At 49.0% G+C, this 16397-nt stretch overlaps 3 protein-coding genes across 3 annotated transcripts; 2 read left to right on the forward strand and 1 right to left on the reverse strand.

Annotated features, from left to right (window-relative positions):
• Positions 1-5339: 5339 nt before the first annotated feature.
• Positions 5340-7316, forward strand: LOC124648016. The gene is made up of 3 exons (XM_047187847.1): positions 5340-5611; positions 5691-5924; positions 7158-7316. The coding sequence occupies exons 1-3, from the start codon at positions 5504-5506 to the stop codon at positions 7314-7316; spliced, it is 501 nt and encodes a 166-aa protein (XP_047043803.1). The 5' UTR covers positions 5340-5503.
• Positions 7317-8342: 1026 nt separating this feature from the next.
• Positions 8343-13708, forward strand: LOC124648017. The gene is made up of 4 exons (XM_047187849.1): positions 8343-8386; positions 8477-8846; positions 10751-12539; positions 12654-13708. Exons 1-4 carry the CDS (start codon positions 8343-8345, stop codon positions 13706-13708), a joined length of 3258 nt encoding a protein of 1085 aa, XP_047043805.1.
• A 742-nt stretch (positions 13709-14450) lies between these two features.
• Positions 14451-15724, reverse strand: LOC124648018 (GDSL esterase/lipase At5g45670-like). Its single transcript, XM_047187850.1, has 3 exons — positions 15484-15724; positions 15256-15380; positions 14451-15173 (listed from the first exon to the last, which is right to left on the reverse strand). The coding sequence occupies exons 1-3, from the start codon at positions 15722-15724 to the stop codon at positions 14451-14453; spliced, it is 1089 nt and encodes a 362-aa protein (XP_047043806.1).
• Between the last annotated feature and the right edge of the window lie 673 nt (positions 15725-16397).

Consider the following 16397-nt stretch of genomic DNA (forward strand, 5'->3'; position numbering starts at 1 on the left):
CATCTTCTCGTTGCTACCATCTACTAGATTAGATCTTGGCTTGTTATTCGTTCTTGCGGTAGGAATTTTTTTATTTTCTATGCTATGAATCCCATCATTGATGCCATTCGTTGACATAGACATGCATACCTCTCAAAACATATTTTTAACACCTCTATTGTATTAAAAATAAAAAGCTCTAGCACATGAGTAATCTTGCTTCACTCTGCGCAGGGCCTTTCTTTTACTTTTATGTTGAGTCTTCATCTTCTTACTTTATGCACCAATTAAGAGAGCATAGTTGTCATTCTGAGTATAATGTGCATAGTCCCAAAATTTATTATTGATTGATTCATGATTATGCTATTGCTTGTTCTCAAATTACTTGTATCTAGTCACCTTTTGAACTTTAAAGGTGTCCTAGCATTTATGTTTTTCTACTTCATAAAGGACAATCTGAGTACCACTTTGCTATGCTTTCTCTATGCTAAAAAACAAACAATTGCTTTCAGTGCACTATTATTCATGATCTTTTGTTTGAGTTACTTCTCATGTTGTAACATAGTTGCTAAGTTCTTTTGTTAGAATTATATCTATCATGCCTATGTTTAGAGTACTTTGATCCTATCTCACAATGCTTTTACAATAACTTGATCAAGATTATGTTGGCTTCATGTCACCTCAAAAATTATTTTTGTTATCACTTACCTACTCGAGGACGAGCAGGAGTTAAGCTTGGGGATATTGATAGGTTGCAAACGTATCTATAATTTTTGATGCTCCATGCTTGTTTTACACCAATTTCTATATGTTTTGTTTACACTTCGTTGCACTTTTATACATTCTCCGGAACTAACCTATTGACAAGATGCCACAGTGTCAGTTCCCTGTTTTTTGCTGTTTTGTATTTCAGAAAAGGTGTACAGGAAATATTCTCGGAATTGGACGAAACAAAAGCCGAAGTTCCTATTTTACTGTAACGAAGGCGGAGTCCGGAGGAGAGACGAAGAGGCGCCACGAGGCGGACACACCTGGCCTAGGCGCGGCCTAGGCCCTGGCCACGCCTAGGGGAGGTGTGGGCCCCTCGGGCACCCACCGACCTCGCCCTTCCGCCTATTTATTCACCTGTTCGGGAAAAACCTAAATACCCGAGCCTCCATCCACGAAAAAGTTCCGTCGCGGCCGCCATCGCTAACCCTAGCTCCGAAGGGTTCTGGAGATCTTTCCGGCACCCTGCCGGAGAGGGAGATCATCACCGGAGGCCTCTACATCGTCATGCCCGCCTTCAAAGTGATGCGTGAGTAGTTCATCTCTGGACTACGGGTCCATAACAGTAGCTAGATGGTTGTCTTCTCCAATTTATGCTTCATGTTTAGATCTTGTGAGCTACCTATCATGATCAAGATCATCTTTATGTAATGCTACATGTTGTGTTTGCGGGTGTTGGGCGATGTCGGTGGGTGCCTGGGGGGCCCACACCACCCCATGGCGTGGCCAGGCCCTGGGCCGCGCCATGGCCTGGTGTGGCCGCCCCGTGGCGCTTCTCCGTCTCTCCTCTGGACTCCATCTTCGTTACGGTAAAATAGGAACTTCGGCTTTTGTTTCGTCCAATTTCGAGAATATTTCCTGTACAACTTTTCTGAAATACAAAACAGCAGAAAACAGGGAACTGGCACTGTGGCATCTTGTCAATAGGTTAGTGCCGAAAAATGTATAAAAGTGCAACGAAGTGTAAGCAAAACATATATAAATTGGTGTAAAACAAGCATTGAACATCAAAAATTATAGATACGTTTGCAACGTATCAGCATCCCCAAGCTTAACTCCTGCTCGTCCTCGAGTAGGTAAGTGATAACAAAAATAATTTTTGAGGTGACATGAAGTCAACACAATCTTGATCAAGTTATTGTAAAAGCATTGTGAGCTGGGATCAAAGTACTCTAAACATAGGCATGATAGATATAATTATAACAATAGAACTTAGCAACTATGTTACTCTTCGGCCTTGCGCTCGCCAAGGAGAATCGCGCCGCCATCGTCGTGCTGGGCGCGGTGCGCCGCTCCTGAGCTCCTCACCTCCCCCGCCCAACACCCGCGCGCGCGGCTCGACGCTGGTATGGCGGTCTACCACCTCTCCCTCGCCACCGTGAGCCAGACCAAGGTCGCGCGCTTCCCTGGGACACCCAAGGCCCCGCTCGCCGTCGCGTCTAGCGCAGCCGAGCCGAGGCCCATCCGCAACGCCGCGCTGATGGACGCGGGCGCCGTGGCCGTGTCCGACATCCTCCTCTCCGGCGCCGTGGTGGCCTCGCGCGCGCTGCGGGGCCGGACAGGGCGCTCCAGCGAGGGGGCGGACCCGGCACAAGTCTGCAACTGATGAGAGGAAACAGCCTTTCGACCTGACAGTGGGCGCTCAGTCCTTAAATTGCTCTCAGACTTGTGTTTGCGCTATCTGTTATTGATTACCTCCAGAGTGGTAGTTTTTAGCAAAAAATTTCAAAAATGGTACTAACATGTAAACCACTAACTGTGGTAGATTTGTGTAATTTACTCGCCAACACTGCACTGCACATGCATTGAACTCGGTTGGTTCCGGGGTGCAGTAACTTCCCGTGCTACGCGGCGATTTACACAGAAATGACCCTTTTCTGAAACTATAGCACAGACTGACCCTCCGGACAAACTATTTCACCCATCTAACCCTTTTGTGTGGCGCCCCTCACATCGGCGCCACACCTCACTGTGTGGCGCCCGTGCGGGCGGCGCCACACTCCCATCCGACGTGGCGTCCTCGACGCTGAGGTGTGCACCGATCTGACGTGGCAGGATGTGTGGCGCCGCTCCCATCGGCGCCACACGGTGAAACTGTGGCGCCGCTCGGAAGGGCGCCACACATCCACTTATGTGTGGCGCCCGAGCCGCCCCCAGCCCGACCCTTCCTCACATCTCCTCTCTGTTTCTTCAAGACCTGCAAGGCGGCCGGCGGTTCCTCCTCCTCCCCCCCTCTCCCCCACCAAATCCACCACCAAATCATCAGATCTGCCCGGCCAATCTCTTCCCAATCCCTTCCTCAAGGTATTCTCCCTCGATCCCCTTCGTTTCATCCATGATTTTCTCGGATTTAATTCAATTTAGACATGGAACCCTAGATATGAAAATCTTAGAACTTGAATCCATGTGCTCATGTATGTGTTGAAATCCATATTCTCATGTATCTATGTGTTGAAACCCTAGATTTGTTGAAACCCTAGACATCAAATTTCAATGAATGTGTATGTGTAGGAACCCTAGATATGTATGTATCCATATTCTTATGTATGTATATGTATGTATGTGATGTATGTGTGATGGCTTATTTGGATATATTCTCATGTATGTGTTGCTCATATTTGTTAGTGGAACCAAAATTTAGAACATGTATGGTCACAAATAATGGTAGTTTTTATTGTGTGCATTCAAATGTATTCAAATGTGTTACATATGTCTAGTATTTGCGTAGGAATAACTCATATTTGTTAGGAATGGCTCATAATATGGTGTATTTGTGTAAACATGTAGGATGGTGTGGCTCCTAGATCAAGAGTATGACAGGGATCACCGGGCTTTTCATATGACGGAGAACAGAAGGGTTCTTCAACCCTTGAAGATTCGTTACCACGGCACAGTTAGTGAAATGCCGTATGACGAGAGGTACACGGAGTTCATCCAGCCCACCGGTCTTCTCCCGTTCATGACGCTTGTAAGCCGGGGGGGGGGGGGGGGGGGCGAACATGAACGCCGCGGCACTCACCGCCCTTGTCGACCGGTGGAGGCCGGAGACGCACACCTTCCACTTGAGGGCCGGCGAGATGACCCCTACTCTTCAGGATGTTTCCATGATACTTGGACTTCCTATTCAGGGCGACCCACTGTGTATGAACACAGCTTCTGATGGGTGGCGCGGACAGATGGAGGACCTTATTGGCATGGCTCCTCCGCCGCCAGAAGATCCAAAGGAGAGAACTCCCGCCGGTGCATCTTTCTCTTGGATCAGGACTAACTTTGAAGAATGCCCGTAAGGGGCCAACGAGGACACTATCAGGACATACACCCGTGTGTACTTGTGGTACATGCTTCCGAGGACTCTCTTTGCTGACAGTGGTGGGAAGTTGGCCCATTGGTGTTGGCTCAAGGCGCTTACGGTGTTGGAGCACCGGTGGAGTTGGGGAACAGCGGCACTTGCCTACCTCTACCGGCAGGTGATGATTTGATGTATGTACTATTCTTCTATAGTAGTCTGCTAGACAAAGTCTTATTTTCTGTATGTACCAAATGTCTTATTTTCGCAGTTGGACGAAGGATGTCGCAGGACTCGGAAGGGCGGTATTGGTGGATGCTTGCTCCTACTTTCCGTATGGAGCTGGGACCGCCTATCAGTTGGGCGGCCCCAGAGATTCAACGAGAGGCCATGGCCTCATCACCGGAACAACCCTGATCGGGAGCCCACTTGGGCATACCTTTGGGACAATGTCTCGGAGATGACGAGCGATCCAATGGTCATGTACAAGCACTACACTGAGGAGTTGGACACTCTTACCTCTGAGCAGGTAACCTTTCTGAAGCCATCACTCTTTTTCTATCCTATTTCATAAATTTCATTGGCGTGTTGTAAATTTTGAAATATTTGTATGCTGTAGGTGGATTGGGAGCCATATGGTAGCTTTTACCGTATTGGCGCGGCGATGACTGACCTCAACCCCAAGTGCACGGAGGAGTCGAATTACTGGCGTATGCGGTGCCCACTCATATGCATGTGGCTTGTTGAATACCACCAGCCGCACAGAGTAATGAGACAGTTTGGGTTGTTTCAGGAGACCCCACCTCAGTGGCAAGACACGGACCACGCGCTCCATAGGTAAACTTCTTGAATCATGTGATGGGAACTTGTTGATCATAGGAAGCGATAGAATCTAAGTTTATCCATTGTGCTCAATATCTTGCAGGCTTGATAGGCAGCGGCAGAGGAAGATCACAAATTGGCCTGTCCATCATATAAGTCACGTGACAGCGTTCCAACACTGTTTGGAAGCGATACGGAATGGCGGACATGTCGAGATTGTCCCTCACGACTTGGCCGCTTTCAACATCTATCTCCAATGGTTTCATGAAAGCACGCGTATCGAGTTAGTGAACCACGCGTATGATGACGACATCTTGGACGACCCCATCGAGTTCGATGAGGTTGCGCAAAGCCAGTACAACAGGACTGCTCGCCAAGGGAGATCGACTTCTATTGCTTCCTCTCTGAACTTCGTGGTAATGTATTCTCTCATCAGCTACTACATCATCTATATTGGCATGTGGTCGCTCAAATTGTGTATAATATGTTTGTCACAGCGGTCCGAGATCCAAAAAACAGCTACGGAGTGTGAGGTTGTTTGGGATCAGAGCCATAGAGATGAAAAGCCTATCGGACCGATGCGGCATTTCATTAAGGTATGGTCACCAACTTTGAATGTAAGCTATTGTGTTTGGCGGCTTTGTAACCATGACTTCTGTGACGCAGAACACTGGACGGAAGTTACGGCGGTTAGCCAACTTGCTAGGTTGCCGCGAAGGGGAAATTGCGGCTACATCCTCTTCTGAAGAGGCGGAGGTATGGACTATTTTGTTGCTGTCAAACATGTGCTTACTAATTCCAGCTTTTGTAATCTCATGTGTTAATGTTTGTGAAGATTCCTGACGACACCATTCTGAGTCAAAGCATTACGAGAGGCAAGAAGCAAGCCACACGGTCTGCGTACCAGTTGAAGCCAAGGGGCAAGGCTCCAAACCGTTACACTCCGGACGATTATGTCAACCGAGGAAAGAAGGTTGTGATTGAGTCCGATGAGGAGCCGGCGCGGAGATCAGCTTTGAGGAGGATGAGGAACGATGAGCCGTCATCTTCAGAGGAGGAGCAGCAGGAGGTGCAGCCGCAAGAAGAGCAACGGCAGCGGACGAAAAGGATGGCTGTCCGGAAGCAGCCCGTGAGGAGGGGACGTCGACCTTAGATGGATTTCGAACCATGTTGTGAACTCTAGCTTCATTGCTACGTGTTGTGAACTCTATGTCATTTTGAACCATGTCGTCATGCTACGTGTTGTTTGAATCTATGTGCTATGATGTGTGCTATATGTATGTGCTATGTGTATGAAATTGCTATTGTTGTATTGAAAACTGTTGAAATAAGGTAGAATTTTTCATGGTTTAGCACAAGTCAATGTGTGGCGCCCGTGGTACCGGCGCCACACTGCACTGTCGGCGCCACATATGTTGATTATATGTCGAAAACATCTAGGGGCTTCGGACGCTTAGTCCTTAGCCGTTTTGGCGAGCCTGTTTGTGTGGCGCCCATGGCGTCGGCGCCACACTGCACTGTGTGGCGCCCATGGCATCGGCGCCACACAAACAGGATCGCCAAAACGGCTAAGTCCCTGGAGAACTGTCCTAGGCAATTATAAGTGGATGTGTGGCGCCCTTCCGAGTGGCGCCACACTTTCAATGTGTGGCCCATCCTGCCACGTCAGATTCGAGCACACATCAGCGTGCACCGCGCCACGTCGGATGGGCGAGTGGCGCCGCCCGCACACAGTGAGGTGTGGCGCCGATGAGAGGGGCGCCACACAAAAAGGTTAGATGGGTGAAATAGTTTAGCCGGAGGGTCAGTTTGTGCTTTTCTTTCACAAATGGATTATTTTTGTGTAAATCGCCGTACTAGGCAGGCCCCGCCTCCACCCACCCCACACGGCCACACCGGTGACCAGTGCACGGTCAGAGTCAGCCATTACTACCAGCGCGAGATCGTGGTCAGTTGGGTTCCCAGAAGTGAATCACGGAGCTCTCTCAAAAAAAAAAAAAAAAAGAAGTGAATCACGGAGCAGGATGCACATAGCAGTAGTTCAGGACTTCAGGTAAATAAATCACCTTGCTGCGTTATTTCCAGTCCATCTCCATTTCTATGACAGCGTCCGCAAAGTCGCAATTCCATGGCATGGCAGCATGTTTCATCCGTTGTTACATCTGTTCGACTGTTCATGTAAAAAAAACCCACAGTATATAGTTTCAGAGCTCAAAACTGGGCAAGCAGCGCTGACTCAAAACGCAGTACTAGCACGAGGACGAACCTTGTTTTGACTCCTGTTTTGTTCTCTACCCGGCAGGGCAGCAGCTTCACCCATACCGTCCGGGCGCGCCCCACAAGGAAACCCACCCACCCCAATACCACCCGGCGCACCGCCGTACTGACCATCAACCGCGCCACGCTCACGCACAGTGGCACTGCCACCCGTTACCGGCAGTACCACCCTTCTTTGACCTAAAAATTCTATGGTCATTTGGCAGCCTTTCAATTACATGTACCCTTTTGGAATACTTTAAAAAGGATAAAAATTATATGATCTCTTTTGGTCAAACTATTTTTTTGATTAACTAAAGTACTCCCAAAATGGCATGACCTAGCTGTGGAATTGAAAATATTTTACGAGGTTGTGACATTGCTTACTCTACCCGTCCCGCATAACGTAACTACTTAAATTACCCAAATAAACTGGGAGTGTTTGATTGTTTTTGACCCATCCTTAATTAAAAAGGGCTAAGTCTAGTGAATTCAAACAAGCGACTCTAGGTTCTTCAAAATTAGCATGATGGTTGTCCGTTTTAATTCGCGCAAATAGGGGGATAGACAAAACCCGGCCTAATGACCTGGCACAAAACAGACCGTGGTGATCCATTTAGGCTAGAAATGCATCGGTGCAGACGTGTCCTGGACTGCCCGCTCCGGCTCTAGGCCCGCTTAGCACCAACTGAACGATCGTTGCGCCTTCCACCCGCTGGCCCTTCTACGCTGCCGTCAATGGCGTCGCTTCACCTTCCACGTGTTGGCCCGCGCCTACGCCCTCCCCTCTCACGACACAAATTGTTCCGAGCCATGGCCAACATCGGTGTTCGTCGACCTGATCAAAGACAACCACGAGGAAAACTAGATAGGCCTAGGATTTCTGTACATTTTTTTTTATTTTGTGCTATAAGTTATGTTTGCAATGTATAATTTATTAAAAAAAATACAGCAAATGTATAGTAGAAACGAGACGGCCGATTTTGTGTTTGCGGGCCCATCGAAATGAATCAACGGGTGGGGCCGCTGAGCATAGGTGAGAGGAGTCCGTTTACCACGGGTCCACGGCGAACCACCGCGCCTGGCCTGGGCACCTGCGCGGCTCCTCGGGTTCCCTCCCCACGTCGCTTTCCTCTGCTCTCCACTGTCTCGTCACCCTAGTAGCCCAGTCCAGGGCGCGGGAAACGAAGCAGAGTAAAAGCCACCGAGCAAAGGGAGGAGCCCTCCCGCGATGGCCGCCACTGGCAGCGGCGGCGCCCCGCCCTTCTCGATCCGGTACCACCGACCTCTCGCCCTTCTCCCTCCTCCGCATTGCGCCGCTTCTACATCTGCTCTAACGCTCTTCTTCTCTTGCTGCATCCGAAGGGGCTTCGCGGCGCGGGCGCGCGCGGGGGCGGCGGACGAGGGCGACCGGTGCTGGCCGCTGGGCGGGGAGGCGGGCCCGCTGCCGCCCATTGAGGTGCGCCGCTTCCGGTGGTGGGCGGACGAGGCGAGGCGGGCCAAGGAGGTGGTGGTCGAGGAGGAGGAGGAGGAAGAGCGCAGGAAGGCCGCCATGTGCCGCAAGCGCTCCGTCGTCGAGCTCTTCGCCGCCGTGCCGCGGGTCGCCCCCGCGGGCGACGGGAGGAGGGTCAGGAGGAAGGTCGACAAGGGGAAGCTGCCGGCCGGGGTTTTGCCCACCAAGGCGGGGTTCAGCAAGGACAAGGCCCCCTCTTCTGAGAACGCCGCCAGGAAAAAGGTGCGGTCTTTTCCCTGGTTAACAACATTTCAGTATCGCATTTCTTTTTTTGCGGGTAAGTATTGCATTTCCATTATCTGGTTTGTAATGTCTTTGTAGCAGATTCAGATTTGGTAGAGTGTATGTAGCAGATGTGTAGAATGTGTTTGGCCCCAGGTTTTCCAGCATATGTATAGTTTCTACGAGCTCCAGATGCATACGGTATCTGACGGTCCACTAGTACTACCATATACGTTGCAGTACCGCATTTGCATTACTTGGATTTGGAATGTGTTTGCAGCAGATTTGGTACTAGGATGCATATTGTAGGTGTGTATACTGTTTGCCCCATGGTTTTCCGGCGTCTATCAAGTTCATCCGACCTCTCGAAGCAATAGATGTGTATATCGCCATGGTGGTAGAAGTGATTTTGCAAGCAATAGAATGTGGATCCAGGATAATCGCTTGCCAGGAAACTCGTATTGAGCGGATTGACCTTCAGATCTCTAACAACAAGATCGTTTTCTTTTCTCCCCACCCAAAGGCGGCTAGGGTTTCATCTCTCTTCTCCGGCAAGGCCGCCTTTCCCCTCCACCTCCGGTAGCTATCCAGGTTCAGGGAAGTGGAGGGAACTTGGATGTCCATCCAATGTGTAGATTGTTTTCGTTAGGTCTTTGTTCGCGTATATTAGAAGCAATGTCAAGACTGGGAGTTGCATTCCAGCAATGAAGTCCTTCCTTCCCTCCCTGGCCGACGTGTTCGCTCCGACGCCAGGGGGGGCATGATCCTCTGGATCTCGGCAACCGGAGGATAATCTTCATCCGTTAGCTTTCTCGGGGCAACGATATTCCGTTGGTTGATGGAGCTGTGCTGAATGTCTTGGCAACACCAGTGGATATGTCAGATCTGGCTGAGGATGATGACGGACCTTCCTTTTGCTTGGTGTGCAGGGTGGTTTGGTCGGTGTCGTCATCCAGGCTTTTCAGGAGTGGTGGCGCCGGGTCAGAGCGCCGGGAAGCTTGGGTCGTGCTCCCACCGATGTTTGATTGATGCTGACTTTGTCCGGTTTCTAGGGCGGTCTTCAAAAGCCAAAAGGCGATTGGAGTTTGTTAGGTGTTCGTGGCGTGGTTGTGGTTGGTGTTTGTTTCTATTGCAGTGCTGACTGCTCTCGTCCTTGTAATTGTTTCCTTAACATGGATCAGATTTGAAATGCCTTTGGGTATTTCGTTTAAGAAAGGAAGTTTGTATTCAGAAATTTGCTATGAAGAGTTAGATGTCCGATTTGTGTTGAATGTGCTCTTACAATCATTATATAGGTCTGTGCTTGCTCAATTGGTCATTTGTGCTAGCTAGTTCCTGACCACTAGACAGACAAGCTTGAGAGATCAAGCACCCAACTAACCAACTGTGTTGCAAAACGTTGCAATGTAATACCATGATCAGCAAACAAGCAGCTTACACCCGCTTGTTTTCATATATTCTTTCTTTGTTTGGTTATTTCATGTCTATTTTCTGGATCCATGATAGACATGCGCACCCTCGGGTTTTCAAATGTTAACTGAATGGTATTCATGTGATATGGTTGACTGACCATTTAGATGTAGCAATCGGGATCGGAAATACCTACTGTTGACCAAAATATTATAGTTGTGTATACTTGCATTATCTTCTGAAATAGCATAGCAATGTACTACATGAAACTAGACGGATCCAGTTCCTTGTAATTAAATTAGAAGCTTAGTAGTATATCTATGAACAAACTTTTGAAAACCTAATATCCATGTTTTCTATATGTTAGTATTCGCTGAGTTACATGTTCACACTTTGGTTATGTCGCATTTGAACTTTTTATGTTGTATACTGCTGTTCTGAAAGCCTAAAACTACATGTACAAGCAGGGTGATCTGTGATCTTTTTCTTTTCAGGAGAAAAGTGGAAATGTGAAAGCACTTAGCATCTCTCAATTATTTCAAGATGCCATACAAAAAAGGAAGCTCAAAAAATCTTCTAGCAAGAAAAAGAAAAATCAAGAGGTCTCAGTTTTATTGAACAAGAAAGTTGTAAAGGGAAGCAAGAAGTCAGTTTTGTCTAATCAGAAGGTTATCAAGAGCAGTAGCGCAGTTCAAACCATTCTTAAGAAACACTTACAAATAGGAGAGGGTGTATTTCTGAAAAAATCTGATGCTTGTCCGTCCAAATCTTCTCTCAAATCAAAACATGTTACTTTTTCTGACGCGGATGACATATGTGAATTGACTGCCTCCCATCCTAGAGATAACACAGAGCAATCACAGGTAGTGCAGGCATCCCAGCAAACTTTTCAGAGAGACAGTTCCCAGAGCAACAAGGAAGAGCCACATTTGGTGCATCAACGGATTGATGCTACTTCAGAGACTGTTGAGCAGGATAGCAGCTCTTTATCTGAGAAGGTAGGTTCATCTGGCGCCTCCCATACTGTTCCACTTACCAATTCAAAGGAGAAAACTATGATGAGCAAGTCCATGGATCTGAATCATTGCATAGAGATTTCCAAGAGGGGCAATGTCAATCGTCTGAGCTCCCCAGCTGCCTTATCTAGTCAAGGGCTTGCTCAAAAGTTTGTTGACGTGGACTTTCCTGTGCAAGAGGGCCTTTATCTTGGTATTGGGTGTCAAGCTGAAGAAAACCGTCGGATCATACCACAAGGATCATCTGCTGCTGCTGGTTTAGCACATGACACAAGACCAGGGAATTTCATTAGAATGCCGTTGCCACAGCCTTCAAGTTCCTGTTATGCTGCTTCTCTCAGAGAAGCATCTGATAGGAACAGAAAAACAATTCCTCAGGAAAGATTGGTTGCTAACTGCCACTTGACAGAAGTTCAATCTAGTGTTGTTAGATCTGGTAATGACATGGTGAGCAGTATAAATACCTCAACAGGATCAAGCAAATCAACAGATGCACAAGCTACAGATTCTGTATCTGCATGCAGGAACATATCCTTCAGTGGCGGCTATATGGGTCTTCCTCTTAATTCGCATGGTGAATTCGTCAGGGTTCAACCTGGTGGTACCCTTAATCCTGATGAGCTGTTTAAAAGGCAATGCTTGGGGCAGGATTCTCTGCATCCTTCAACATCTCCAACTTTTGTCACACCTAATGCGTGCTTGGATTATTCCCATTTAAGAATCAACCATCAAGGTCAAGCTCCGCCATTTTTTACAGTTGCTAATTTTGGTATTCAGCCAGACACTCATCTTACTTCCAAAGTGCCAACTGCATATAGTATGGGTTTCAGACAGTCTGCGAGTTCTCAAAGGATGGAAGTTCATAATTATGCCGTATCCAGCAATAACTATTCATGCAGCAACCAGCAAGCTAGTTCAGAGCAATGTTCTTGCGCTCAATGCATGGGACATGATAATCAACTGCAGAAGTCGCTCCAGATGCAAAGCTGCTTCCCAAGACTGAATTATGAGCAGAACATGCAACCTGCTGTTGATACAACAATGCGCCTCATGGGCAAAACAGTTAATCTTGGAACCAGCAGTAAACAATGTGGAGGTCTAGATAACTGGGGTCCATGTTCCAGTAAACAAATCAGAGCTGAAGATCATTACTTTCCAGGAATGCGCACACAAGCTTTTCCTCAATTGTTTCTTGGAGGGTTGGTTGATCTACGTACCAGAATTGGGGTTTCAAATGGAGGGAGAACACCATCTGAATATGTATCATGTTTTTCTTCTGTTCCAGCAGCTGAGCAAGGGTCTGTACCATATTTTTCTTCTGTTCCAGGAGCTGAGCAAGGGTCTGTACCATATTTTTCTTCTGTTCCAGCAGCTGAGCAAGGGTCTGTACCATATTTTTCTTCTGTTCCAGCAGCTGTGCAAGGGTCTGGTTTCCGTGAAAGCAATCACAGCCAGCAACCTCAACTGGCTGTGCCAAACAAGGCGTCTGTACAACCAGTCAGCAGATACAATGAGGTTGGGCTAGGGCATCAGCGACCAGCTGTGCAAGTTGGGCGGGTCCAGAGTACTGCTACTCATCTACAACCTGGTGCTGTGGACTGCAGAGGCACTCCCAGTGTTCCAGCAATGTCATATTACGATCCATGGAACAAGTTCAAAAACTTCGTGGAAACAACACCAAGGCCGCCTCAGTCTAGCTTTTTCCCTCGAAACGGCAGCAACATGGCACAAAGGCCCCCAGCAGCACCTATTATGTCTGGTTACTCTGTTCAGAGCACTCCTGCTCTAACAACTCCGACAAAGTTTACCTCCCTCCGCCCATTGCCCCCTTCAATGGTGTCTTCCCATGTTTACAGTAGCGAAGGTGCACAGCCTCATGGATCTACTCCATTTCACCCACCAGCTCCCTTTTCTAGTCAACCAGGCAAAGTTAGCGCTCCAGGTGCGATAATAAAAGATAAGGGCATGAAACAGGCTCCGATAGGATCAAATCTTGAGAGCTCGAAACAAATGGACAGAAGTTTCAAAAGGCCAGTAGGAAAGGACAATGGTTTATTGGCATTACCAAAGAAACCTTCCATAGCAGTAGTAGGAAAGAACCCAAATCAGTCACCACTCCCAGAAAAAGGGATAGATCCATGTGGATCTACACCACATCGACAACCTCAATATATACCTGTTCGTCTCAGCACTGAACCTGAGAAGAATCTTCGGGTTATAAACAATGATACACCTACACGTACAGCATGGACAGAGTCTGTCAATAGCGTGGGAACAAGGCCTGTTCAGCTGAAATCTGGAGCAAAGCACATACTTCAGCCATGTGCTAGTGCTAGCATGGACCAAGAAGATTCCTGGCCTGTGCATTCGGTCGTACAGTTTGAAGTGGAGAATAATTCTTGCACAGTAGCAGGTTCATCAAAGAAGATTGATTGAGTTTCGTTGATGAAGCTGGGGTGCAACCCCCTTTGATAAAAAAATAAACAAAATCAAAGAAGACTGACATGTGTTGAAAATTGCAGAGTTTTACCACCATTCTCCTGGTGGTTGATTCAAGTCTTCTCATTGCCATCGGACTGGTTAATGCTGAAGGAGAATTCATACCCAGTCCAACTCGAAACCAGAAAGATGAGTTTATGGAGGGAGCCCCTTCATACTAGCTAAGCCCTTTCATACTGTTCTTGCTGAACTATGCTCGCAGTGAATCTCCTGGCGCCTGCATTTTGGTAAGATGGTAATCTCAGTGCTGGAACAGATAGAAGTTTTCCAGCATTGAAAGGGAATATCTGTAATTTTTCCTCTTGTTAGTTTGCCAGTGGTGGATTTGTGCTACACAGCGCCCCCCCAATAAGCTTTTGCTCTGTTGTTGTATTCCTACACGTATGTTTTTGCTGACTGAGTTCTCCCGGCAAATCAATGAACGCTGTGAACTGTGTGCTTGCAATGCACCCTATGCAAGGGCAGCTGTTTAAATTAATTGCTTCTCAATCATGCATTGTTACTGTGAATTCAGTAAGAGTATACAGTTGCAAAATTCGGTTGCTTGTAATTTGTCTGTGTTGTCTATACCCAAGAATCAAAACTCTGCATATATTTTTAGTGACATATATAGTATACAATGTCTGCACTCCACACAGAAATGGCGACGCCACCGCCGCCGACCGACAAGTCAGATAGACTAGAGGCGGGCGAGGGTCCGGAGGTCGACGGGGTACACGTCGGAGGACAGGCGGGCGCTGTAAGCCCGCTGTCCGACGAGCACGTTGGCCGCCTCCGTCGGGTGGAAGGCGTCCCAGAAGAGGTACTCGTGCCTGTTGGCGCATGGCGTCTGGAACGGCAGGCAGGTGACCTGCCCATTGTTCCTCCCCACCCCGCAGCATCCCTGGTTGGTGACCCTGAGGCCGTGTGACCCGGGCGCCCTGAGGATGTCGGAGAAGATGCCATCGATGTTGATGAAGGTGAAGTGCGCCCCCGGTAGGCGGTTGAACTGGTCGACGACGCGGAGGAGGCGCTGGTTGAACATCCTGACGGCGACGTTGATGCGGTCGACGCAGGTGACGCCGTTGGCGCTCTGCGTGGCCAGCTCGTTGGGACTGCACCCGACCTGCCCCACCCCCATCAGCGCCACCTTGCGCGCCCCGTAGCTGTAGAGGGCCTGGAGCAGCGGCACGAAGCGCGCCGCCAGGTCGTCGGCGTACTGCGTAGGCGTGTAGCGGTTCGCCGTGTCGTAGAAGGCCGGCTGGAAGTAGTTGTTGAGGTAGTCGTTGCTGCCCATGCCGATGGTGAAGATGCACTGGCTCAGCCGCGCCGCCGCCGAGTCCTCGTCGCCCAGGATGCTCACCAGCTGCTCCACCGCGCTCTGGTAGTTCTGGACCTGCCCGCTGAAGGTGATCCGGCCACCCTGCACCGGCATTTGCATTGTCGTTGTCACGCAGCACGTACGGCCTCTGAATGATCGACGTGTGGAATGGTAATGTACGTACCAGCTGCTGTCCGGTCTCCTCCCGGATGCCGGCGGCGGCGGAGGCGAAGTTGACGCCGGTGAGGAGCTGGTCGCTGCTCGCGCCGGCGAACGGCGGGATGAAGTCGTCGAAGCCCAGAAGCCTGGCTGCAGTGCACCCGATCGACGTGCGCAAGCGTAAGTGTACGTACTCAGAAATGTGTCATGGGGAAACTGCCGTATGCAATGCCCGAATTGATCATTTGCTTACAGATGACGTCGACGGTGGTGAGGCCGTTGGAGAAGCGGCCGGTGGGGCCGCCGGCGAAGTCGATGCCGTAGGGCGGGTAGTTCGCGCGCGCCATCGACACGATGCCGTTGTTGTTGCCGTTGTCCACCAGCGAGTCGCCGAACACGAAGTAGCACGGCACCTGCGGCGCCGCTCCGGCCATCGTCGCTGCCGCGCCCAGCACGGCCAGCACCACCGCCAGCGATCGCCACACAAACCCCATTATATCAAGTTGTAGCAACGACCAAGTGTGTGTAAGTGAGTGACACTGTGACTGAGCTAGTGAGCTGCTAGCTCGCTGCTGCTCGATGTGGACGGGGATGAATTTGATTGCGATCGCGATTGCGACGCCACACAGTCGATATGCAAGCATGTTTGCGATGTGTAATTTATAGGACGGTTGAGCTGGGAAGCGGCGGTGCTGGATTGGAATTGGATTGGACAGGGTGGAGATGAATAATGGTTGGGCTTGTTTGCCACTCCTTCGTTAGGTCCAGCCTGTGGGCCAGCATTTACTTCTAGGCGGCGGGCAATGTGCGTGGGCCGGTGAAGCAGGTTCTCTGCAGTGTAAACGTAGACGGGCTAAGGCAGGACGGATCCATCCAGTTTGCATTAGGCTGCTCATAGTGGGGAGTAACATAAGGTGGTGTCATACATAAGTTACTAGTCCATGTTACTACCTTCATAGTGGAAAGTAACTTAGAGATGGTATCATGCAAAGTCTCATTTATTAGTTTGTAGACTCATTTTATCTTGGGGTGTGTGATGTTATGGTAACATAGCTAGTTACCACCTCCATCTCTTTCTTCATTTATTGCTATGCCATGTCACCAAAACACCTTGAAGTGTGTGATGTTACTACCTAAGTTACTCCCACTATGAGCAGTCTTAAAAAA

Source organism: Lolium rigidum, chromosome 4 (assembly GCF_022539505.1).
Source record: "Lolium rigidum isolate FL_2022 chromosome 4, APGP_CSIRO_Lrig_0.1, whole genome shotgun sequence".
Classification (NCBI taxonomy): domain Eukaryota; kingdom Viridiplantae; phylum Streptophyta; class Magnoliopsida; order Poales; family Poaceae; genus Lolium; species Lolium rigidum.